Raw genomic sequence first — 24,520 nt, 5'->3', positions numbered from 1 at the left:
CGTCTGCTCTCTGCATGTTGACCCAGTCTTCGAGCTCATTTTCTAGTTTGGGCCATCTGCTTTTCTTCCCTCTGAAAGCTTTAGTTGTCTTTTTGCACTGAGTCAATTCCTCACGCTGCTGTTTCCAACGTCTTATCATCGACTCATTAAGACCAAGCTCTAGTGCAGCAGCTCTATTTCCTTTTCCAACAGCCAGATCGATCGCCTTCAACTTGAAAGCTGCATCATATGCATTTCTCCGTGTCTTTGCCACGATGAGGGTGACAAAATGACTACTGTAATCAGAATGATGGGATGTTTGAGCGCGCTCGATTTAATCTAAACAGTAAACTAAAAAGTTACATTGTTTTACCTTAACCCGTTAAGCAATTTCATTGGTTTAGTGAAAGTGGGAAAAATCCATAAATAAGCAGCGTCGTTGTATAAGCCGCGAGGTTCAAAACGTGGGAAAAAAGTAGCGGCTTATAGTCCGGAAATTACGGTACATAAGCATTGGCATCGGATGAAGCATACAGGGTGTAGTGTTAATTGGTCAGTCAATAAGAAGGTCATTTAGGAGTCTGGTGACAGTGGGGAAGAAGCTGTTTTTGAGTCTGTTAGTGCGTGTTCTCAGACTTCTGTATCTCCTGCCTGATGGAAGAAGTTGGAAAAGTGAGTAAGCCGAGTGCGAGGGATCCTTGATTATGCTGCCCGCTTTCCCCCGGCAGCGGGAGGTGTAGATGGAGTCCATGGATGGGAGGCAGGTTTGTGTGATGGACTGGGGGTTATTCACGACTCTCTGAAGTTCCTTGTGGTCCTGGGCCGAGCAGTTGCCATACCAGGCTGTGATGCAGCCTGATAGGATGCTTTCTATAGTGCATCTGTAAAAGCTGGTAAGGGTTAATGTGGACATGCCGAATTTCCTCAGTTTCCTGAGGAAGTATAGGCGCTGTTGTGCTTTCTTGGTGATAGCGTCGGCGTGAGTGGACCAGGACAGATTTTTGGTGATGTGCACCCCATGGAATTTGAAACTGCTAACCATCTCCACCTCGGCCCCGTTGATGCTGACAGGGGTGTGTACAGTACTTTGCTTCCTTGGCAAGCCAACAGCAATGCGAATGCCAAAGCATCCGCCTCTGTCCTCAACTCTGGTTGGTCTGACACCCTAAACACAGCGACTAACAGACTGTACTTGGTCAATATTCAGGAATGCCGATATGGTACGATAAAGGACCCTCAATAATCCACCAGCTTGGGAGAGGACCAGGACAAAGTGCGTATGGTGTGCAGGCCCTTTCGAGCACTGCTCACACTTGCCTTCGACCCCTTCAAAACATCATCTCATCCTGCTCCTGGTGAGGTGCGCCCTAAACACCACCTTGAGTTATATCAAGCTCAGTCTCTGCAGGATGACATGGCGTTCACCCTACGAAGGGACTCTTTCCACACTACCACCAAAATGGATCCTCGTTCCTCCTCCCATCTGGCCTTCACCTTAACCACTGAAACCTGCTCTTGCCCCATGATCCGCCCATCTATCCCAAGCGTGCTGCTCCTCTCACCCTGACATGAGAATATCTTTTCCAGCAAAGTAGATGGCGGTGCCTCCAGGAAAGTTGGAACTGGCCGCCGAACAAAGTCCCGCATTGAATTTATCCAGCCCTCCAAGCTCCGCTGTCTCCTGCAACTCATCCCTCACTGAGGAAATTCAAAGCCCTCCAAGAACTCGACCATATCGTGTTCATCCTCTGGTGGCTCTGCCCTCTAAAGCCCCTCCCAATCTGGTCCAACCGGCCACAACCCCCCCCCCCCCCCCCCCCCCCCCCAAAATTCGAAGGCCTCCACTTGCTCCGGTGTGTCAAAAAAATGATTATTTTAATCCACTGTAATCCGTAAACGTGCCAGTGTTACACCATTCCAAACCTCACACCCTTATTATAAAACACCGCATTCACCCGATTGAAGGTTGCACCTCTGTTCGCCAATTCAATTCCAATATCTTGATCTATTCGGACTGTATTTCCTCCCACTCGATATTCTGAATCACTTTCACCCACTACATGACCCCCTCCTTCTCTGGATAATTTTGGAAGCGGATTATCACCATCCTCAATGGCTCATTCAGTCTTGGCTTTTGCCTGGGTGCCCAATGTGCTCTACATTTCCAGAGGGGTGAACATTTCACCCCCTCCTACCAGCCTAGAAAATATTTTTGATATATACTGGATCGTCTTCAAGCCTTCCGCTCCTTCTGGCAACCCCATCAACATGAGGTTTAATCGCTGTGACCTATTCTCAATGTCCTCCGCTTTAAGTCTCAGGCCTTTATTTCCTTCCGCCACCATCAGCAACTCTGCCTCCACCGAGGCAAACTGATCCTTGTGCCTCGACAAGGTCTCTTCCACCCCTTTTAGTTCCTTGCCTTGTGCCTTCACTATGTTTGAAGTTTGCATCAACTGTTCACAAATCGAGACCAAAGGCTCTACAATCGTGCCTTTAAAAGATTCCTTAATTTCCTGACCCTGCCACTTGAACTGCCTGTCCATTTGTTTGTCAAACTTTTCAAGTTCCTGCGCCATTACCACTGCCAACGTGCCTAATGTAATGGCCATGGCGGCCATCTTCCCTCTATCAGCTTCTTTCGACGGGCTTCCCGCCTGAGCCTATTTAATATTGAGCTGCTTTATCGACTATTTCGACATACCCCTGTCTGGAGAGGATTCACCTACTCAACTCACTGGGTTTGAGTACCAGAAACCCCGGAAGGAATGGGTAAAAGGGATCAAATACAAAAACCTCTTCGGGAGCCACTTTTTCTGTTTCTTGTCTTTACATGACGTCATCGGAAGTCATTCCAGGATATTTTACAGAAACATAGCAGTTAAACCACTCTGCTACCTTTACTTTATACAGAATTATTTTAGTGCAAATATCAAGCTGTTTCTCTCTTGTTTCTCAGGAGCAATATGAGCTTGTTCATCGTGCAATAGCTCAGATATTTGAAAAAGAACTACAAAGGAATAAGTGCATTGAAACTCTTTCTGACACAGTAAGTGACAGTTTTTAGATATTTTATTTTTCACTGATGAGTATTTCTTTTTCATTCCTTGCAGTGGATGCATTTTACTTACTTTGATGTGAAGAAAATTGGCACAGTTAACTGATTTTTATTAATCAAATTACTAAACTTTTGTGCCAGTAACTTGTTAATGTTAAATATTTCACAAGTTGAAGAAAAGCATTGAGGTTTCACATTTTTAAAATAAAACTGGCAAAATGGGCAGATTCCGAAAATTAAAAAAAGATTACATGCAGATAACTGGCTGCTTTTTTCCGGAAAATCTGTTTCCTCTTGTGCAGTGAAATGTGGTCACTCACAGTACCTGTGACTTTTTTTAAAGTAAAGAATCAAGAGTAATTGAACATCTGGGAAAAGTCATTCAGTGACAGGAAATTCAGCCCTTTTTAATAATACTCAACAGATGTTCCTGTTTTTTTTAATAGCAAAATTATTTAGCATGGTGACAATGCGTTAATATTTTTACAGTTGCATACTGGTGACTTATTTATAACATTGCTAGCCTATTGCTTTTGCATTGGGGCAAAGCGGTTCAGAAACATATCTGTTCTTGAACTGTGTGGTGTAGCTCAGGACTTGTTGAACAATGTCTGTAGAGTTATGCATTGCAATAAGTGAAATGGATTGGGGATAGGGACAAGGGTTCAGCATATTATAATTGGCATAATGCTTTAATGTTCTAATTGATCCAAATAGCAATATTGTAATGTAAAAACATTGCATAATTTGCTAAAATGATTTTGTACAGTATAATCCTTGGTGCAAACTATACATATTTAAGTAGTCTCTACTTTATTTTAACAATTAAATGTATAAAATGTACTTTTAGCATGTCTCAATACGCAACTATGTAACTAAAGTATGATTTTGCAATAGTTATTCAAAATTTAAATTGTATAAATATAAAATGAAGTTGACTTTTTTTAAAGTGTGAGTGATAAATATATTTTAATTTGATAAGTTTTTAAAATAGTTTTTGGGTGTGTTCTGATTACATAATTGTGGGAAATGGTGTCGCAGAAATTGCTGAGCCCAACCAACCATGTGGGAAAACAAAATTGATATCTGTGGTCATTAATCTATGGTGCCATGTTCATTTCTAACACCTAACTGTAAAGTCCAGATACTTGTCTATTCAGCTCCAACTATCCAGTTTCCAAGATTTAATTGCCATTCACTGTTGAAAGAAATCCGCCACTTGCCTAGAGTTTTTTTTTAAAACTCTCAGATCAAACATTTTTGAATTGATGAAAAAGTTAGAGACCCAGGGTCCCAGGTTTGAGATTCCCGGCTTGCGTCACTGTCTGTGGCTGCAGAATGTAGCTACTACAACTTGGAGCCTGATTTTTTTTTTGCTAAACATGCCATTTCCTGTATTTGGTTTTCAAGTGCCCATTTGTTCTTTTTTCTCTCTTGCATATTGTTAACCAAGCTATTTGTCAACAAATACCATATATTCACGTATAAGCAACTGATATAAAAGAAACTCCAACCCTGCTCCTCTCCACTTGCTAGATAGGTTGATGACCTTTTTTTTGCAGATTTCAGTGATAGTAACTGCTGAAATTCAAGTTTCCCTGGATTTGGGAGCAGCTCTTTTAGCCATTATTCTTCTCTTATGTTTGGAAATATTGATTTAATGCTCCACAAGATTGGGCACACTTGATCTGGATAAATATAGACCAATATTTATAGATGGGTAAGTACTTTGTACAGAAAATATTAATCTGCCTGCCTCCTGACCCTGCTAACTTTATTTCTTATTTTCATTTGCCTTTGCTTTAAGACAAAAGAAGTATGTAAGAAAGAAGATTGGACCTATTTTTTGTTGTGCCTTTTTATCAAGCTGTATTTGTGATTAATCTGGGACTTGCTCTCTACTGTTGTTGTTTCGTGGGTTCCACTTGTACTTTCCAACTGCCCCTTCAATTCCATGCTCTGAGTTTAGTAAGTGGAGCGTATATATTCATCCTTGTTAGCTGCTTTTGTCTTTTATTGCAGGATGACATTAGTTCTGAAAGTACAACCATTTCTTCTCCTCCTGACAAATCTGATTCACCACCACCAAAGCCACCACGAGTACGAAGGTAACTTATTTTCAGTTGGGATAATGTAACTGTTTCGAGTCAGGTACAACTTTAAAACTGGTGATTGATAGGGATGGAAGACCTGCAGAAATGTACCAATAAATAAGTCGCAGAATTCCTGTAGTTAAGTTCTGTGGGATGTTACCTTGCATTTATGGCACTGCATTTGGACCTGATTTTAGCTGATGTCCTATGGAGTGACATTCTTAGAGGCACAAGATGTGATGTATGAAGCTTTACTAGCATTCTATATGGACCTTTTTGAATTGAGTGCAGTATCAGCGTTCCATTTTGTCATAAATGTGGAATTGTGACTTGAGCACATGCAACTCTGCTACATGCAAGTATTTCAAGTTGCACTTAATTTGTGCATTTTAATTTGATGACATCCCAAAGTACTGAAACGAAGATGAAAATAACTGGAATTGAGAAATGGAGAGAGAGGAACTCATATGCAAATGTCACCAGAGTCTGAAAAACAGAGGACATGTACAGGAAAGTAAGACTTGCAGAGGTGGAAAAGAGCAAGATCATGAAGGAATTTGCTTAACAGAACAAGAGTTTCTAAAATGGATGCCTAATTAGATACGATGTTGGTACAGATTTGTGAAGTTCGTAATGGTGAATGGGAATTAGTATGGAATATATAAGTGGCAACGTTTTGGAAGAGTTGCAGTTTCTGAAGGGTAAAGCTGCAAGAAAGTGCATTGTATTAACCAAATCTGGAGGTGGTAAAGAAGTGGGGAGTCATTTTATTGGTGTTTGGGGTGCAGGCAGAGGTAAAACGGGTAGTTTTTAATGATAGTAAGGCTGCAGGGTCTGAACCTTTTCACAGAGCTGATGTTTCCTCACCATCAAAGTAATCTTGAGGTTCCTCCAGAGAGTGGGAGGAAGGAATTGATACAATGATTCATAGTTTCAGGTGGGAACTGAGAAGAATGATGTCAGGCTTGGTGATGTTAATATCAATGAAAAGATGCAGCATGCATAGACATAGAAGCAGGAGTAGACCATTCGGCCCCTCTAGCCTGCCCCACCATTCATTATGATGTGGAGTTGCCAGCGTTGGACTGGAGTGGCACAGGAAGACGTCTTGCAACACCAGGTTAAAGTCCAACAGGTTTGTTTGGAATCACTAGCTTTCGGAGTGCAGCTCCTTCATCGGGTGCGCTCCGAAAGCTAGTGATTCCAAACAAACCTGTTGGACTTGAGCCTTGTGTTATAAGACTTTTTACTGTTCTATTCATTATGATCATGACTGATCATCAAATTCAATTCCCTGATTACACCTTTTCCCTCTCCCCAAATCCCTTGTTCCCTTTGGCCCCAAGATCTATATCTAATTCCTTCTTAATCTCAACATTTTGACCTCTACTACTTTCTGTGGTAGTGAATTCCGCAGATTCACCACTCTTTGGGTGAAGAAATTTCTCGTTACCTCAGCCCTAAAAGGTTTACCTTTATTCTCAAATTATGACCCCCTAGTTCTGGACTCCCCCCACCATTTGGAACGTTCTGAACCTGTCTAATCCTGTTCGTACTTTATAAGTTTCAATGACATTCCCTCTAACTCTTCTAAACTACAATGAATATAATCCTAACCGACTGGTCTCTTCTCATATGACAGTCTTGACATCCCAGGAATCGGTCTGGTAAACCTTCGCTGCACTCCCACTATGGCAAGAACATCCTTCCTCTGATGAGGACGCCAGAATTCCAGGTGTGGCCGTACCAATGCCCGTATAATTGCGGTAAAACATCCCTATTCCTATACTCAAATCCTCTTGCTATGAAGGCTAACATACTATTTGCCGCCTTTACTGTCTGCTGTACCCGAGCGTTTACTTTCAACGACTGATGCACGAGGACACTAAGGTCTTGCTGAGTATCCACCTCTCAATTTACACCCATTCAAGTATAATCCACCATCCTATTTTTGCCACCGAAGTGGATAATCTCACATTTATCTACATTGTACTATATCGACCATGCATATGCCCACTCACTCAGCCTGTCCAAATCCTGTTGAAGCACCTCTGCGTCCTCCTCACAGCTCACTCTTCCACCCAACTTTGTATCATCTGCAAATTTGTAGATAAACATTTAGTTCCTTCGTGCAAATCATTAATATATAATGTGAACAGCTGGTGATTTAGTACTGATCCCTGTGGTACTGCACCAGTCACTGCCAACCATTCAGAAAAAGATCCATTTATTCCAGCTCTTTGCTTCCTGTCTGCTAACCAGCATTCTAGCCATCTCAAGACACTACCTGCAATTCCAGGTGCTTTCATTTTTATTGAATTTTTAAAAATTCTCTTTCACATTTTCTCCCAAATTTACACACACCAACAATAAACAATAACAAATGCAATGTCAATCCCCATATCAACAACAACAATCCCATCCTCCCACCAACCCCCAAAGAGCAACCCGCATGTTAACATAAACACATAACAGAGTTAGAGGCGGGTCTATGGGCGGAAGCCCTAAGCAGGGTCAATTCCTCCTCATCATGTGCTAGGCTTAGCCTAATACAATTTAAGGCGGTCCACCGTGCACACATGGCGGCGAGGATGAGCAAGTTTTTCGGGGTAGAAGATAGATGTGTGAGGTGCGCGGGAATCCCAGCAAACCATGTTCACGTGTTCTGGGCATGCCTGAAGCGCAGAGGGTTTTGGCAGGGGTTTGCGAAGGCAATGTCCACTGTGCTAGAAACAGGGGTGGTGCCGAGTCTAGAGGCAGCGATCTTTGGAGTGTCAGAAGATCCGGGAGTTTAGGGAGTGAAAGAGGCTGACGTCTTAGCCTTTGCCTCCCTGGTAGCCCGGAGATGGATCCTTTTAATGTGGAGGGACTCTAAGCCCCCGAGTGTAGAGACCTGGGTTCGTGACATGGCTGGGTTTCTCAGTCTCGAGAAAATAAAGTTTGCCGTAAGAGGGTCAATGTTGGGGTTCTCTTTGAGGTGGCAGCTGTTCGTCAACTTTCTCGGGGAAAATTAAAATGTTGGCAGAAGCAGCATTCTGAAAGGGGGGGTGGGGGAGCGGGCAGGTGTTGGATGGTTAAGGTGTGTGAAGATTGGGTCGGGTGAGGAAATGTTTATTTTACCATGTTAATGTTATTGTTTTTGTTATTGTTAAAAAAATCAACTACCTCACTATCCATCTTGTTAAAGAATTCTGTCATGGTATTGTCACTCATCCCTAAATGTTCTCTCAACTAGTTTGCCAACTACTCTTTTCTCATTGCACAATACCCAGTCCAAGATGGCCTGTTTCCTTGTTAGCTCCTCAGTGCATTGGTCCAGAAAATCATTCCGTATACATTCCAGAATCCTCCACTATTGTACTGTGGCTAATTTGACTCACTCAATCTGTATGCCGGTTAATGTCACCCACAACCACAGATGTTCCTTAATCAGCAATCTGATTCAACTCTGATTTCCTGTATAATGCTATTTCCAATATTACCACAACAGTTTGGTGGTCTGTATAATAATCTTTAGTGTCACAAGTAGGCTTACATTAACACTGCAGTGAAGTTACTGTGGGGAAAAACCCCTAGTCGCCACACTCCGGTGCCTGTTCGGGTACACAGAAGGAGAGTTCAGGATGACCGAATTGCCTAACAGCACGTCTTTTGGGTCTTGTGGGAGGAAACCGGAGCACCTGGAGGAAACCCACGCAGACACAGGGAGAACGTGTAGACTCCGCACAAACAATGACCCAAGCCGGGAATCGAACCTGGGACCCTGATGCTGTGCTAACCACTGTGCTACCATACTGTATACCATCCCCACGAATGTTTTTTGCTCATTGGTGTTTCTCAACTCAACCCTTACGGATTCCAAATCGTCTGTGCTAATATCATTTCTCAATATTGTATCAATATCTTTAATCAACAAAGCCTTTTCCTTTCTCTCTGTCCTTCCTAAACATAGAATAGTCCTCAATGTTTAATTCCCATCCGTGGTCACCTTGGAGCCACATATCCGTAATCCGAGGTGTATCATACCTGTGTACATCTATATGCGCAGCTAATTCATCCATTTCATTTTGAATGTTTTGAGCGTTCAAGTACAAATTTTAAGACTAGTCGTTCCTTGTCCCTTTTCTACTTTTTGTTTTACTGTGTCCTTATCTGATTCTGGCCCTTGATTTCTCTGCGTATCACTTTTCCTATTTTCCTTGCTGTCTTTTTCTCCTGTTCTTGATTTCCCCTGCTCTGAATCCTTACATAGGTTACCATCCCCCTGCCATATGAAATTAAATGAAAATCGCTTATTGTCACGAGTAGGCTTCAAATGAAGTTACTGTGAAAAGCCCCTAGTCGCCACATTCCGGCGCCTGTTCGGGGAGGCTGTTTGGGGAATTGAACCGTGCTGCTGGCTTGCCTTGGTCTGCTTTCAAAGCCAGTGATTTAGCCCTGTGAGCTAAACAGCCCCTGTCTGTGGGTAAGGACAAGGTGCCAGAGGTAATGTTTTGAGGCATGTATGTGATGTGACCTTGTGAAAAGGAGATTTTGACATCATGCTTTTAATTCTGACAAGAAAAACACTAAAGTAAAACCACTAACCCATTGGGGAGTCATAGTTCCAGTACTTGGTTTCATAGCTATAATTAAAACTTTAGTGGGATATTATTTTCAGAGATCAGATCATCTTTTTGCATCAATTCTAATTATTTTGGTTATGGAAGGAAGCTGTTATAATGATTCTATTTTCCCATTTACACATTTTGTTTCTTGTTCCATGATCATCCTTTTTGTCATTTAATCTCTCCTGTCTTTGACCCCCATCACAAACCTTACCTTTTTTTCTATATTTCCCCCCCCCCTCCTTTCCCTGCTTCTGTACTTGCTTTAGACCTGTCGCATCTCAAACTTTTTCCAGTTCGGATTTAAAAATATTATCGACCTATGATAATTCTATTTCTCCAGCATCTTCTATTTTTATTTCAATTTTACACTGTCTTGAACATGTTTTTTTGAAAATGAAATCCTCTTCCATTTAAAACAAAAAAATACTTGTTCAAGACAGTGTAAAATTGAAATAAAAATCAAAGTTGCTGGAAATACTCGTACTCTGTAAGGAGGTTGCACTTTTTCCCTATGTTTGCATGGCTTTCCTCCGGGTGCTATTTAGGTGGATTGCCCATGCTAAATTGCCCTTTAGTGTCCAACGGTTAGGTGGGATTATCGGGATAGGCAGGGGAGCGGATGTAAAGTAGAGTGTTCTTTTGGACAGTCAGTGCAGACTCGATGGGCTGAACAGCCTCCTTCTGCACTGTAGGGATTCTATAACCAAACTGAGCTGCAGCCCATACTTTGGAGAACCCTCTGTTCCTTCTCTGATGTTTGATTATGCTTCAGCCTGTTTCACAATAGCTAAAAACTGAAAGATATAATGATGGATTTATTTGCCTTTTGATCAGAAGGAATATTGAGTGGGAGGTGGTGGCATAGTGGTATTGTACTAGACTAGTAATCCAGAGACTCAGGGTAATGCTCTGGGGTCCCAGGTTCGAATCCCACCATAGCAGATGGTGAAATTGGAATTTAAAAAAAAAAAAAACCTGGAATTAAAGTTAATGATGACCATGAAACCATTGTCGATACAGATTGTCGTAAAATCCCTTCTGGTTCACTAGTGTCTTTCAGGGGAGCAAATCTGGCTTCCCTGAAGGGCACTTGCCCGGTCTGGCTTACGTGTGACTCTAGGCCCACACAGTGATGCGGTTGACTCTTAGCTGCCCCCAACTGAAATGGGTCTACCAAGCTGCTCAGTTCAAGGGCAATTAGGGACGGGCAACAAATGCTGGCCCAGCCAGCGATGCCCATATCCCAAGAACGAATTTCAAAAAAAGATCTCAAATCCGTTTCAGTATTCATAAATGTAATATTTTTTTGTTACTATCTCATGGTCCTTTAAACTTGGCATACTGACAGACCTTTTAAAAGGTTTAGGGGTGCAGATGGGGGCCACTTTATTATGAGAAAACTTAAATTTTTTACATTCTGGCTGACTGTTTAAAGGTTTTAAAGGCTGCAGGTGGGTATAGCAACCAAATGCGCGTCGGCCAGGGCATTGAGTACAAGAGTTGGCAGGTCATGTTACAGTTGTATAAAACTTTAGTTCGGCCACATTTGGAAAATTGTGTGCAGTTCTGGCCTGCCACACTACCAAAAGGATGTGGATGCTTTGGAGAAAGTGCAAAGAAGATTTGCCAGGATGTTGCCTGGTCTGGAGGATGTTGGCACTGAGGAGAAGTTGAATAAATGTGGATTGTTTTCGTTGCAAAGATGAAGGCTGAGCCAAGACCTGATTGAGGTCTACAAAATTTTGAGAGGTATAGATGGTGAATAGTCAGAAGCTTTTTCCCAGGGTGGAAGACTCAATTACAAGGGGGCACAGGTTCAAGGTGAGAGGGGGATAGTTTAGGGGAGATGTGTGGGGAAAGTTTTTCATGCAGACGGTGATGGGTGCCTGGAACGCATTGCCAATTGAGGTGGTGGAGGCATGCATGATAAGCAATGTTTAAGAGGTATCTTGATAGTCATATGAACAGGTGGGGAATGGAGGGATACAGATCATTTGGCAATGAGTATTAGATCTAAATAAGGAATCTGGATTGTGCAGGCTTGGTGGGCCAAATGGCCTGTTCCTGTATTGTAATGTTCTTTGTTTCATTTGTGCAAAAACTCCGATGTGGCATTGTCGTCCTATGCAATTAATTTCAAGAATACATAAATTCACAATTCTGCTGTATTCCGGCCCTGGGTCATTGTCCATGTGGAGTTTGCACATTCTCCCTGTGTATGCGTGGGTTTAACCCCCACAACTAAAAGATGTGCAGGATAGGTGGATTGGCCACACTAAATTGCCCCTTAATTGAAAAAAATAATTGGGTAATCTAAATTTAAAAAAGATATTTTAAAAAAATAAAAAATAATTCACAATTCTGCTAATAATGGTCCATATATTGAAGTCTTTTGGGCATACAACCGTAATGGGCACTTAGTACTAGACATTCATGCAACATCCTGCATAATATTTGATGAAAAAATAAATTGAGTAAAAGACTGTGATGAAATTGAACAGAATTCACATCTGCACCAATGCAAACCTAACAATTTAAAACTACACCTGCCTTGTAAAATCTGTTCTAAAGCATCTCCCCATTATGGTTTAAAACTGCTTGCTGTTTAATATTTATATTTAGGTATGAGAGTTCTTATTTCACTGACTTTTATATAATTTTTAAAAGGTCTAAAGTTCAATGTTTTTGATTTATGTTTAAAAAGTGTTCAGCTGGTACTCCCTTCCAAGTGTTGCACGTAGGTTTATAAGACCACTGAATTAACTTCTTCTGAGAGGGAGTGCAAAACATAAAAAACTAACTTCTGTTTAAATAGCTCTCTATCATGTCTTCAGCAAATTGCGGTCGTGTTCATTCTGCCCCCCCCCCCCCCCCCCCCCCCCCCCCCCCCCCCCCCCCCCCCGCCTGAGCTCCTCTTCCTACTTAAGCTTCAGGTCCTCTGTTTGTAGACGCCTGAGACTCTACCTTCTCCCCTAGAAACGACCCTGTCCTGCCTCCCCTTCAGCGGGAGACGTGGGAAGGACGGCACCAGTCTGCGTACAAAATCCCGCACCTGTAAGTATCTAAAGTCGTTCCCTCTCGCCAGCCCAAACTTGTCCTCCAGCGCCCTCATGCTCGGAAAGCTTATTTTCTCCTACTTTTGAAGACACTACCTTTTGCTGGGAATGTTTCCACAGTTCTTTTGGTATCTCACCAGGTTGCAAACCATTTAGATAAGCAAATTTATCCAAGCAGTTGATCGAGAGGGAGAGGTAAATGAGGATCATAGACGAGTCAGATTCTGTCTCAACCTGTTGTCCACCCATTAGTATTTTTTACTAGAGATTGTAGTATCATGATCAAGTTACAGTCCTGGCTCATTTCTACTTGTTACCTATTGCTTTGAATTAGGTACAGGAAGACTGGGAATTGAGCCTGACATTTTTCCTCCAGAACTCCACCATGTTGTCTTGGGCAACTGGGCTATCGAGAGAGTTAAGCCTTTGATGAAATTGCTCTGCTGCAGTTGCAGGGAATGGTGTCATTCTGTCTGTCTTCTAACCCCCCAAAAATCTTTGGAAGAGTTCAGTCTTCAATTTTTTTGGGGTATGGAGGAAAGACAAAGCAACACCCTGACTTTTAGCCAAAAAATACTACCTCTTTCTACTCCCCATCTGCTCACAGCCTCTACTGCGCATGCACACTCTCTCTCTCGATTTGTCCACTCGTTGTTTTCCTGCCTGGACGGTGTGTCAAGGGGGAGCAAGTTAGGAGAGTTGGGCAGTGAAGCTGTGGGTGAGAGTCAGGCAGGGGTTTGGGAGACAAACTTGGAGAGCAAACCTGTTGTGAAACTTTTTCAACCCCTTAAAAATATTACTCTTATAAATTGACTTTCTACTTTTTGTCTATAAAGTGGTGCCTCAAACTTGAATTCTACATGAGTATATACAGTAGCACTTTGATCACTCTTAACGTGACTCTTCTCTAATATTTCCTTATGTGGCTTGGGGTCAAATTGTGTTTGATAAAACTCCTGTGAAGTACAATAGGATGTTTTACCAAGTTAAAGCCATTATATAAATACAAACTGTTATTACCACTGGCACCCTCTGTACTTTCATTGCACAAACCATTATCTCTGCTTTTGTCACCTCCAGACCTGACTACTCTAATCTCCTTGCTGGTCTCCCTTCATTCAACTTCCATTAACTCCAATTTGTTCAAAATGCTGCTGCATGTTTCTAACTCCACACAAAAGTCTGGTTTAGCACACGGCTAAATCGCTTTTAAAGCAGACCAGGGCAGGCCAGCAGCACGGTTCAATTCCCGTACCAGCCTCCCCGAACAGGTGCTGGAATGTGGCAACTAGGGGCTTTTCACAGTAACTTCATTTGAAGCCTACTTGTGACAATAAGCGACTTTCATTTTCAAGTCCCACTTACATAACACCATTTCCTTGCTGATCTATGTTCACCGTCTGAGCACCCCCAATATCCGTCTCAGCAACCAAATCTACGATCTTAACCCTCTTTAAATCCCTTCCGCGGTATTTGCCCACAGTTTCATGCTGACACCGTTGGAGTTATAGCCACTCCAGACACTCAATTTGTTTGAGTAGCTTGGGCATTCCCCTCACCACTGTCCCTTTCTTGGTTATAAATATGGAAAATTGAGGACTACATTTTTTTTTAAAGACCTGTGTTCTCTGCATCCTTTGCAATCAAAATAATTTCATCATTGCATTTCTGAAACAGGCTAAACTTGAATTTTGATTAAGAACAAAAGGTGCATCATAGATTGAACAGCCTCTAAAAATAAAGGGTGAACATTACTGGTGTAGTTCTTTTGTTACACTTTCATGGATCTGATGGAACATTTTTTCTGATAGGTGCTGAACAGCCTACTGTGAAATTGAAACCGAAAATGCTGGATAAACTAAGCATATCTGGCAGCATTTGTGGAGAGAGACAGTTAATGCTTTGCGTCCATATGATTCTTGAGGAGTCATGCAGACTTGAAACTTTAACTCCACAGATGCTGCCTGGCCTGCTGAGTATTTCCAGCATTTTCTGTTTTTATTCCAGATTTCCAGCATCCGCAGTCTTTTGCTTTTCTTTTTTTTGTTTGCATTTCAGATTTTGAGGTTTCAGATTTATTTTTTCCCCCTATTTTTGTAGTTCGGGCAGTCCTGTTTTGGTTAGCAGTCCTGTTTTGGTTAGCAGTCCTGTTTTGGTTAGCAGTCCTGTTTTGGTTAGCAGTCCTGTTTTGGTTAGCAGTCCTGTTTTGGTTAGCAGTCCTGTTTTGGTTAGCAGTCCTGTTTTGGTTAGCAGTCCTGTTTTGGTTAGCAGTCCTGTTTTGGTTAGCAGTCCTGTTTTGGTTTGCAGTCCTGTTTTGGTTTGCAGTCCTGTTTTGGTTAGCAGTCCTGTTTTAGTCCCGTTTTGGTTAGCAGTCCTGTTTTGGTTAGCAGTCCTGTTTTGGTTAGCAGTCCTGTTTTGGTTAGCAGTCCTGTTTTGGTTAGCAGTATGTTTTGGTTAGCAGTCCTGTTTTGGTTAGCAGTCCTGTTTTGGTTAGCAGTCCTGTTTTGGTTAGCAGTCCTGTTTTGGTTAGCAGTCCTGTTTTGGTTAGCAGTCCTGTTTTGGTTAGCAGTCCTGTTTTGGTTTGCAGTCCTGTTTTGGTTTGCAGTCCTGTTTTGGTTTGCAGTCCTGTTTTAGTCCCGTTTTGGTTAGCAGTCCTGTTTTGGTTAGCAGTCCTGTTTTGGTTAGCAGTCCTGTTTTAGTCCCGTTTTGGTTAGCAGTCCTGTTTTGGTTAGCAGTCCTGTTTTGGTTAGCAGTCCTGTTTTGGTTAGCAGTCCTGTTTTGGTTAGCAGTCCTGTTTTGGTTAGCAGTCCTGTTTTGGTTAGCAGTCCTGTTTTGGTTTGCAGTCACAATTTGATGCTTGCCATTAAGCAGATGTATGTTTACTTAGTTTTTTGGTTACCAAAGTTGTGTTGCCTTGAACCAGCGATCTATAAGTTAGAGCGGATGTTGGTTTGACTATTGAACTAGGAGGGCAGCACCTGTTAATGTTGTGTTATTTGTTTTCGTAAGTAAACTACAACAAATAGACCAACTTCTCCACTTTTTTGTAAAAAAAATGGACTTGATAAAATTGGTTTACTGTAGTCCTATTGTTCATTTTTCCCTCCATGAAATAATTTACACAAAAAAGATAAACAGTCTCCCTACTACTGTTAAAATGTCCTTTACTTTGTTTTTCCTTAATTCATTGCTTGAATAAATAAGTTGTCATAAGCCATGGAATGTAGTTTTGGAACCTCTTTCAGCGTATTTATTTTATATTCAAAGGTATTTTAAGTAGCTCTTTTTTTGTTACAAAATAAGGCAGTAGCATTAATATACAATTTCAATGTGGTCATTGTGGTTTTGATAAGCCCTTAAAAGCATTAAGCCAAAGAGGCGGTGACTTTCATTTTCTTTTTATTAATTGCCTGAATAAATTAAAATTACTTCTTCATTTTGACCATATTACATTTATCTCTCTGTCATGAAAGGTAAGTAAATGTTTGACTGAGAAAGAGCGTGTTTAGAATAGTCTGGAGGGTAGTGTTTTGTCCATAATTTATCAGTCATTTCTATGCTGTGCATCATGTAGTTTAATTGGAAAAGAAATGCAGATAATTTGCAATACCAGTTTTTAAATGGTTAGTGCCAGCACATAGTGACATATCTGATTGCTCCTGTGGCCTTCCCTGAAGCAGAGCAGAAATAAACCAGTCGAGATGCTAATTGGTGTTTTTTGCTCAGAAGCTACACTAAATGCTAACACTCCAAGTGCGCAAAATACTTGACATGTACCAATGTGCAATTTGTACACATCGTAATCTATTCAAGGCAAGTGTAGTTATCTCTGGTGAGTCTTCCTGTGGTCTTTAAAATAGGTTTTGTACCTGGAATTCATTAGGTGAATAATTTCCTTGGTTTGGCAAATTGGCTTCTCATGAAGCTAATCAGAGTGCAAAGTGCAAATGTCAGAAATTTGATACTCTATTTGGTGCAATTTTAGCTACACAACAATGTCGTGGCAAGACACGAACTCCCTATAACACCAAATACAACAATAATTAGTAATGAAGAATGTATTCCTGAAGTGCTGGGAAACGTCTACTACCTATTGCTCAATATATTTTTTAGAGGAACGCAAATGACTTCTCATTCATGAACTGATTCAGTATTTATTTCTGTTCATACTTTATCTTGATTTCTATTAATTTTGTTAATATTTCTTCAATATATTTGTTCATCTCTTTTCAGCTTTGATTTGAGCATTTTGCCAAAAGCTGTAACCTATCTTTTCTCTTTAGATGTTGTCTGATATCCTGTGTATTACCAGCATTTTCTGGTTTTGTTCAGAGCATTTGTGGTTTTCATTTGAATTTGCTAATTTGGGGGAGGTGGTGGCATAGTGGTATTGTCACTGGACTTGTAATCCAGCGACCCAGGGTAATGGAAGATGGTGCAATTTGAAATCAATAAAAATCTGGAATTAAAAGTCTAATTATGAACCTTGAAACCATTGTTGATTGTCATTAAAAACCCATTCACTAAAGTTCTTTAGGGAAGGAAATCTATAATCTTACCTAGTCTGGCTACATGTGAATCCAGATCCAAAGCAATATGGTTAACTCTTAAGGATGTGTAGAAAAATGTAGGCCCAGCTCGTGACGCCCACATCCCATGAACAGATTTATTTTTGTAAAATTCACTCTTGAGAACAAGAATGACAAATGATTGCTTAATGGAAACCCTATATATAAATTCAGACAATGAACTGTTGTATTGATTGCTCAGGGCACATGGCATTACACATTAGGTCATGCTTTGGAATATAGGAAGCAATAGTGGTTGCCTGAGAAAGATGACTTTTGTGTGGGGCATGAGAAATGCATCTGGTAAGGCCTCAGTAACATTTTTTATTTGTGACCTAGCAAGGTAATGCTGCTTTAATTTTGTGTCCAGATTCTGTTAGAAGATTGCAATTTTGAAGGATTAAACTTGTATTGTACATATCTTTTTGTTTAACTAGGCAAGTTTCCATTACAGCACTATTTCCTTTAAAATAAACCATGATTCACACTTTTCTCTACCTTTTAGCAGAGGATAGTTGAATTGTTAGATTTGGTTTGCTTGATGTTCATTTTAGCTTTTCCTGTCTGTCTCAAGTTAACCTACACTCACATTAACTATGACCTCCTTTTTCATTCTTCCTTTCGCCTTATTGGATTTGTCATCCAGATTGCTTTTCTCTTGATGTCCCCATTACAAGCCCCCATGAACTCTACTTTTTTTCCTTTCTCTTTGTTTCTCTCTTTCTGCTTTTTCTCCTCTTTTATCCCCTCTCTGTCCAATACAAACAAAGTTAACTAGTCTCATACATTTTTAGGTTTATAAATATCCTGATGACACTTTATGTACTACTCTCTTATGTCCAGCTGCATATGAATGGAAATGTTAGAAAGCAGAGCATTGGTTACTGCTTTGGCATTGAAAGATGTAGCATCTAGTCCAGGTGTCCATTAGGGATGAATTTCTTTTTATTTAAAAATAATTTTTATTCAGATTTTCACAAAATATCAATAACAGAAAATATTAACAAAAAATATTAACAACTAAGAAAAGCAAGAAAGAGCAACCCCCCCCCCCCCGGGTAAATACAAAAAAGAAGAAATTGATTAACACCCGTCATAAACAAAGAACACATGTACACGTCCCTTCAACCCAACCCACAAAACGATGACCCCCCCTCCCCGGGCGGCTGCTGCTGGCCTTTTTCCCTACTGTTCTGCCAGGAAATCTAGGAAAGTTTGCCACTGCCGGAAAAACACCTGTACTGATCCCCTCAGGGAAAATTTCACCCTCTCCATTTGATGAACCCTGCCATATCATTGATCCAGGCCTCCACGCTTGGGGGCCTCGCATCCTTCCACTGAAGAAGAATCCTCCGCCGGGCTACTAGGGACGCAAAGGCCAGAACACCGGCCTCTTTCGCCTCCTGCACTCCCGGCTCCACTGCAACCCCAAAAATTGAGAGTCTACCACCCTCGACACCGTGCTTGCTACCCCCTTCCAAAATTCCCCCAGCGCTGGGCATGCCCAGAACATATGGGCATGGTTCGCTGGGCTCCCTGATCACCTAGTACACCTGTCTTCGCCCCCAAAGAACCTACTCATCCTCGTCCCGGTCATATGAGCCCTATGTAGCACCTTGCACTGTATGAGGCTAAGCCTCGCACAAGAAGAGGAGGAGTTCACTCTTTCCAGAGCATCCGCCCACGTTAGGGATGATTTTCTGCTGATAATTTTAATGCAAACTTTGATAAATTTAAATTACATTTCTGCTTGAAGTCTTGTTTGAAAATGAAATGAAAACTGAAAAAATGAATGGGTAGATGTTTGGGTACAAAAATGTTTGGGTAGAATTCAGCGTGGGTTTAAACCACAAGGTCTTCCATTGATTTGAAATAAAATGCGAATTGTTGAGCAAGAAGATCCAAATAATTTTAGCCAGACGTGCATGTCCATGATAATTGTGATGTGTGTGCAGAGAGTGGTAAGGGGAACTTCCACAAAGACTAAACTAGATGCATAGGGGTGACATAAGAACATAAGAACTAGGAGTAGGCCATCTGGCCCCTCGAGCCTGCTCCGCCATTCAATGAGATCATGGCTGATCTTTTGTGGACTCAGCTCCACTTTCCGGCCCGAACACCATAACCCTTAATCCCTTTATTCTTCAAAAAACTATCTATCTTTACCTTAAAAACATGTAATGAAGGAGACTCCACTGCTTCACTGGGCAAGGAATTCCATAGATTCACAACCCTTTGGGTGAAGAAGTTCGTCCTAAACTCAGTCCTAAATCTACTTCCCCTTATTTTGAGGCTATGTCCCCTAGTTCTGCTTTCACCCGCCAGTGGAAACAACCTGCCTGCATCTATCCTATCTATTCCCTTCATAATTTTATGTTTCTATAAGACCCCCCCCCCCCCCCCCCCCCCCCCCTTCTAAATTCCAACGAGTACAGTCCCAGTCTACTCAACACCTCCTCATAATCCAACCCCTTCAGCTCTGGAATTAAACTAGTGAATCTCCTCTGCACACCCTCCAGTGCCAGTACGTCCTTTCTCAAGTAAGGAGACCAAAACTGAACACAATACTCCAGGTGTGGCCTCACTAACACCTTATACAATTGCAACATAACCTCCCTAGTCTTAAACTCCATCCCTCTAGCAATGAAGGACAAAATTCCATTTGCCTTCTTAATCACCTGTTGCACCTGTAAACCAACCTTCTGTGACTCATGCACTAGCACACCCAAGTCTCTCTGCACAGCGGCATGCTTTAATATTTTATCGTTTAAATAATAATCCCGTTTGCTGTTATTCCTACCAAAATGGATAACCTCACATTTGTCAACATTGTATTCCATCTGCCAGACCCTAGCCCATTCACTTAACCTATCCAAATCCCTCTGCAGACTTCCAGTATCCTCTGCACTTTTCGCTTTACCACTCATCTTAGTGTCATCTGCAAACTTGGACACATTGCCCGTGGTCCCCAACTCCAAATCATCAATGTAAATTGTGAACAATTGTGGGCCCAACACGGACCCCTGAGGGACACCACTAGCTACTGATTGCCAATCAGAGAAACGCCCATTAATCCCCAGTCTTTGCTTTCTATTAATTAACCAATCCTCTATCCATGCTACTACTTTACCCTTAATGCCATGCATCTTTATCTTATGCAGCAACCTTTTGTGTGGCACCTTGTCAAAGGCTTTCTGGAAATCCAGATATACCACATCCATCGGCTCCCTGTTATCTACTGCACTGGTAATGTCCTCAAAAAATTCCACTAAATTAGTTAGGCATGACCTGCCCTTTATGAACCCATGCTGCGTCTGCCCAATGGGACAATTTCTATCCAGATACCTTGCAATTTCTTCCTTGATGATAGATTCCAGCACCTTCCCTACTACCGAAGTTAAGCTCACTGGCCTATAATTTCCTGCTTTCTGCCTACCTCCTTTTTTAAACAGTGGTGTCACGTTTGCTAATTTCCAATCCACCGGGACCACCCCAGAGTCCAGTGAATTTCGGTAAATTATCACTAGTGCATCTGCAATTTCCCTAGCCATCTCTTTTAGCACTCTGGGATGCATTCCATCAGGGCCAGGAGACTTGTCTACCTTTAGCCCCATTAACTTGCCCATCACTACCTCCTTAGTGATAACAATCCTCTCAAGGTCCTCACCTGTCATAGCCTCATTTCTATCAGTCGCTGGCATGTTATTTGTTTCTTCCACTGTGAAGACCGACCCAAAAAACCTGTTCAGTTCCTCAGCCATTTCCTCATTTCCCATTATTAAAACTCCTTTCTCATCCTCTAAAGGACCAATATTTACCTTAGCCACTCTTTTTTGTTTTATATATTTGTAAAAACTTTTACTGTCTGTTTTTATATTCTGAGCAAGTTTACTCTCATACTCTATCTTACTCTTCTTTATAGCATTTTTAGTAGCTTTCTGTTGCCCCCTAAAGATTTCCCAGTCCTCTAATCTCCCAGCAATCTTTGCCACTTGATATGCTTTTTCCTTCAATTTGATACTCTCCCTTATTTCCTTAGATATCCACGGTCTATTTTCCCTCTTTCTACCGTCCTTCCTTTTTGTTGGTATAAACCTTTGCTGAGCACTGTGAAAAATCGCTTGGAAGGTTCTCCACTGTTCCTCAACTGTTCCACCATAAAGTCTTAGCTCCCAGTCTACCTTAACTAGTTCTTCTCTCATCCCCTTGTAATCGCCTTTGTTTAAACACAAAACACTAGTATTTGATTTTACTTTCTCACCCTCCATCTGTATTTTAAATTCCACCATATTGTGATCGCTCCTTCCGAGAGGATCCCTAACTATGAGATCATGAATCAATCCTGTCTCATTACACAGGACAAGATCTAGGACCACTTGTTCCCTCGTAGGTTCCATTACATACTGTTCTAGGAAACTATCGCGGATACATTCTAGAAACTCCTCAAGGTTGCCTTGACCGACCTGGTTAAACCAATCGACATGTAGATTAAAATCCCCCATGATAACTGCTGTACCATTTCTACATGCATCAGTTATTTCTTTGTTTATTGCCTGCCCCACCATAACGTTACTATTTGGTGGCCGATAGACTACTCCTATCAGTGACTTTTTCGCCTGGATTCAACCTTATCCTCCATAGCACCGATGTCATCCCTTACTATTGCCCGGATGTCATCCTTAAATAACAGAGCAACACCACCTCCCTTACCATCCACTCTGTCCTTCCGAATAGTTTGATACCCTCGGATATTTAACTCCCAGTCGTGACCATCCTTTAACCATGTTTTAATAATGGCCACTAAATCATAGTAATTTATGATGATTTGTGCCATCAACTCATTTACTTTATTCCTAATACTACGAGCATTCAGGTAAAGTACACTTATGTTGGTTTTTTAACCTCTGCTTTGAATCTTAACATCTCCAGTTTTATTCCTTTTGTTATTACTGGGCCTATTCACTGAGCTCCCCTCAGTCACTGTACCTTGTACTGTCGCCCTTTTAGATTTTTGACTATGTCTTCTCTGCCTTGCACTTTCCCCCTTACTTTCTTTTGCTTCTGTCCCTGTTTTACTACCTTCCAACTTCCTGCATAGGTTCCCATCCCCCTGCCACATTAGTTTAAACCCTACCCAACAGCTCTAGAAAACACCCCCCCCCCCCCATGGACATCGGTTCCAGTCCTGCCCAGGTGCAGACCGTCCGGTTTGTTCTGGTCCCACCTCCCCCAGAACCGGTCCCAATGCCCCAGGGATTTGAATCCCTCCCTCTTGCACCATCTCTCGAGCCACGCATTCATCCTATCTATCCTGACATTCCTACTCTGACTAGCTCGTGGCACTGGTAGCAATCCTGAGATTACTACCTTTGAGGTCCTACTTTTTAGTTTAACTCCTAACTCCCTGAATTCCGCTTGTAGGACCTCATCCCGTTTTTTACCTATATCGTTGGTGCCTATGTGCACCACGACAGCTGGCTGTCGTCCCCCCCCCCCCCCCCCCCCTCCAGAATGTCCTGCAGCCGCTCCGAGACATCCTTGACCCTTGCACCAGGGAGGCAACATACCATCCTGGAGTCTCGATTGCGTCCACAGAACCGCCTGTCTATTCCCCTTACGATCGAGTCCCCTATCACTATAGCCCTGCCATTTTTCTTCCTGCCCTGCCGTGCAGCAGAGCCAGCCACGGTGCCATGAACATGGCCTCTGCTGCCTTCCCCTGGTGAGCCATCTCCCTCAACAGTATCCAAAGCGGTATATCTGTTTTGCAGGGAGATGACCGCAGGGGACACCTGCACTGCCTTCCTACTCTTGCTCTTTCTTTTGGTCACCCATTTTCTATCTCCCTCATTAATTTTCACCTGCGGTGTGACCAACTCGCTAAACGTGCTATCCACGACCTCCTCAGCATCGCGGATGCTCCAAAGTGAGTCCACCTGCAGCTCTAGAGCCGTCAAGCGGTCTAACAAGAGCTGTAACTGAACGCACTTCTTGCAACGTGAAAGAGCCAGGGACAGTGAACGTGTCCCTGAGCTCCCACATCGCACGAGGAGCATGACACGGGTCTGGGATCTCCTGCCATGTCTTAAACCTTAGGTAAACTTATAGAACAACAATTTCAAAATAAAAATAAATAAATTAGACAATTAAAAGAAAAACTACTTACCAGTCACTTACCAGGGTTAAAAAGCATCTCTGAAAAAGCACCTCCTCTCACTCTGCACCGAATTACCTCACTACACCAAATTACCAAGTTGCAATCCCACTCTAGATGAGTCTCACTCCGGATGTGACTCCTGGAAAAGCGCTATCTTACTGAGTGCTCTCTCTGTCTGTCTTTTCTACAGACCTCAGCTAATCGATGACTCAAAAAATACCTAAACTTCAAAGAGAAGAATACAATGTGCCCCTAAACAGGCCTCAGGTGATTGACAGATAACTGCCTCTCAGCAATTAGGGTGGGGGCAGCTTCAACCAATCAGACACTAAGCTACACACTGCACTTTTAACTGAAAAACACAGTTTTTAACTGACACAAGAGGAACAGTATTGTGATCTTTATTGTTGGTGAGGTGGTCATCTTCCTGTTGGAGGAGAAACAAGCCAAATAGAATCTAGGAAATAGTTTAGTGGGTTTCTGTTTCAGCAGAAATTTCCGGTGCCAGGTGGGAAGTGCAATTTACGAATCTGTCTGAAACAGGATTACTTGCATAAATTGCTGGGCAAAGGACAGAGTGGCTCTGTTCCCTTGTCACCTGAATCCACTTCCAATATCAGAACCTATTCTGCTTCTCAAAACAAATTGTAACTGGAGATAAAGATTAATATCATTTAAATCATTTGATTGTGTTAAATCCATCTGCACTTGTGGCTTTCGCTTGTAAAACCTATGTACATCTCAGGCGGCAAGGTGGCACAGTGGTTAGTACTGCTGCCTCACAGGTCCAGGGACCCAGGTTCAATTCCGGCCTCGGGTGACTGAGGAGTTTGCACTTTCTCCCTGTTTCTGCGTTGGGTTTCCTCCGGGTACTCTGGAGATGTGCAGGTTGGGTGGATTGGCCATGCTGAATTGCCCTTTATAGGGCCACTGGGTTATGGTGATCGGGTGGAGGCGTGGACTTAAGTAGGGTGCCCTTTCCAAGGGCCAGTGCAGACT

The 24,520-nt window shown here is 42.1% G+C and overlaps 1 protein-coding gene across 12 annotated transcripts in view; it reads left to right on the top strand.

The window, feature by feature from the left end:
* The window catches only part of LOC119973430 (tyrosine-protein phosphatase non-receptor type 12-like), a 155,290-nt gene that overhangs the window by 90,737 nt on the left and 40,033 nt on the right, over positions 1 to 24,520 (top strand). For all 12 annotated transcript variants that reach the window (XM_038811545.1, XM_038811539.1, XM_038811534.1 and 9 more), the window contains exons 11-12: positions 2,939 to 3,028; positions 5,060 to 5,145. In XM_038811545.1, the coding sequence (XP_038667473.1) occupies positions 2,939 to 3,028; positions 5,060 to 5,145 (176 nt within the window). The remainder of the gene's footprint in view (positions 1 to 2,938; positions 3,029 to 5,059; positions 5,146 to 24,520) is intronic.

Source organism: Scyliorhinus canicula, chromosome 11, assembly GCF_902713615.1.
Source record: "Scyliorhinus canicula chromosome 11, sScyCan1.1, whole genome shotgun sequence".
NCBI classification, from domain to species: domain Eukaryota; kingdom Metazoa; phylum Chordata; class Chondrichthyes; order Carcharhiniformes; family Scyliorhinidae; genus Scyliorhinus; species Scyliorhinus canicula.
Note: the sequence above shows the minus strand (reverse complement) of the source record. Positions and strands in the feature narration are given on the sequence as shown.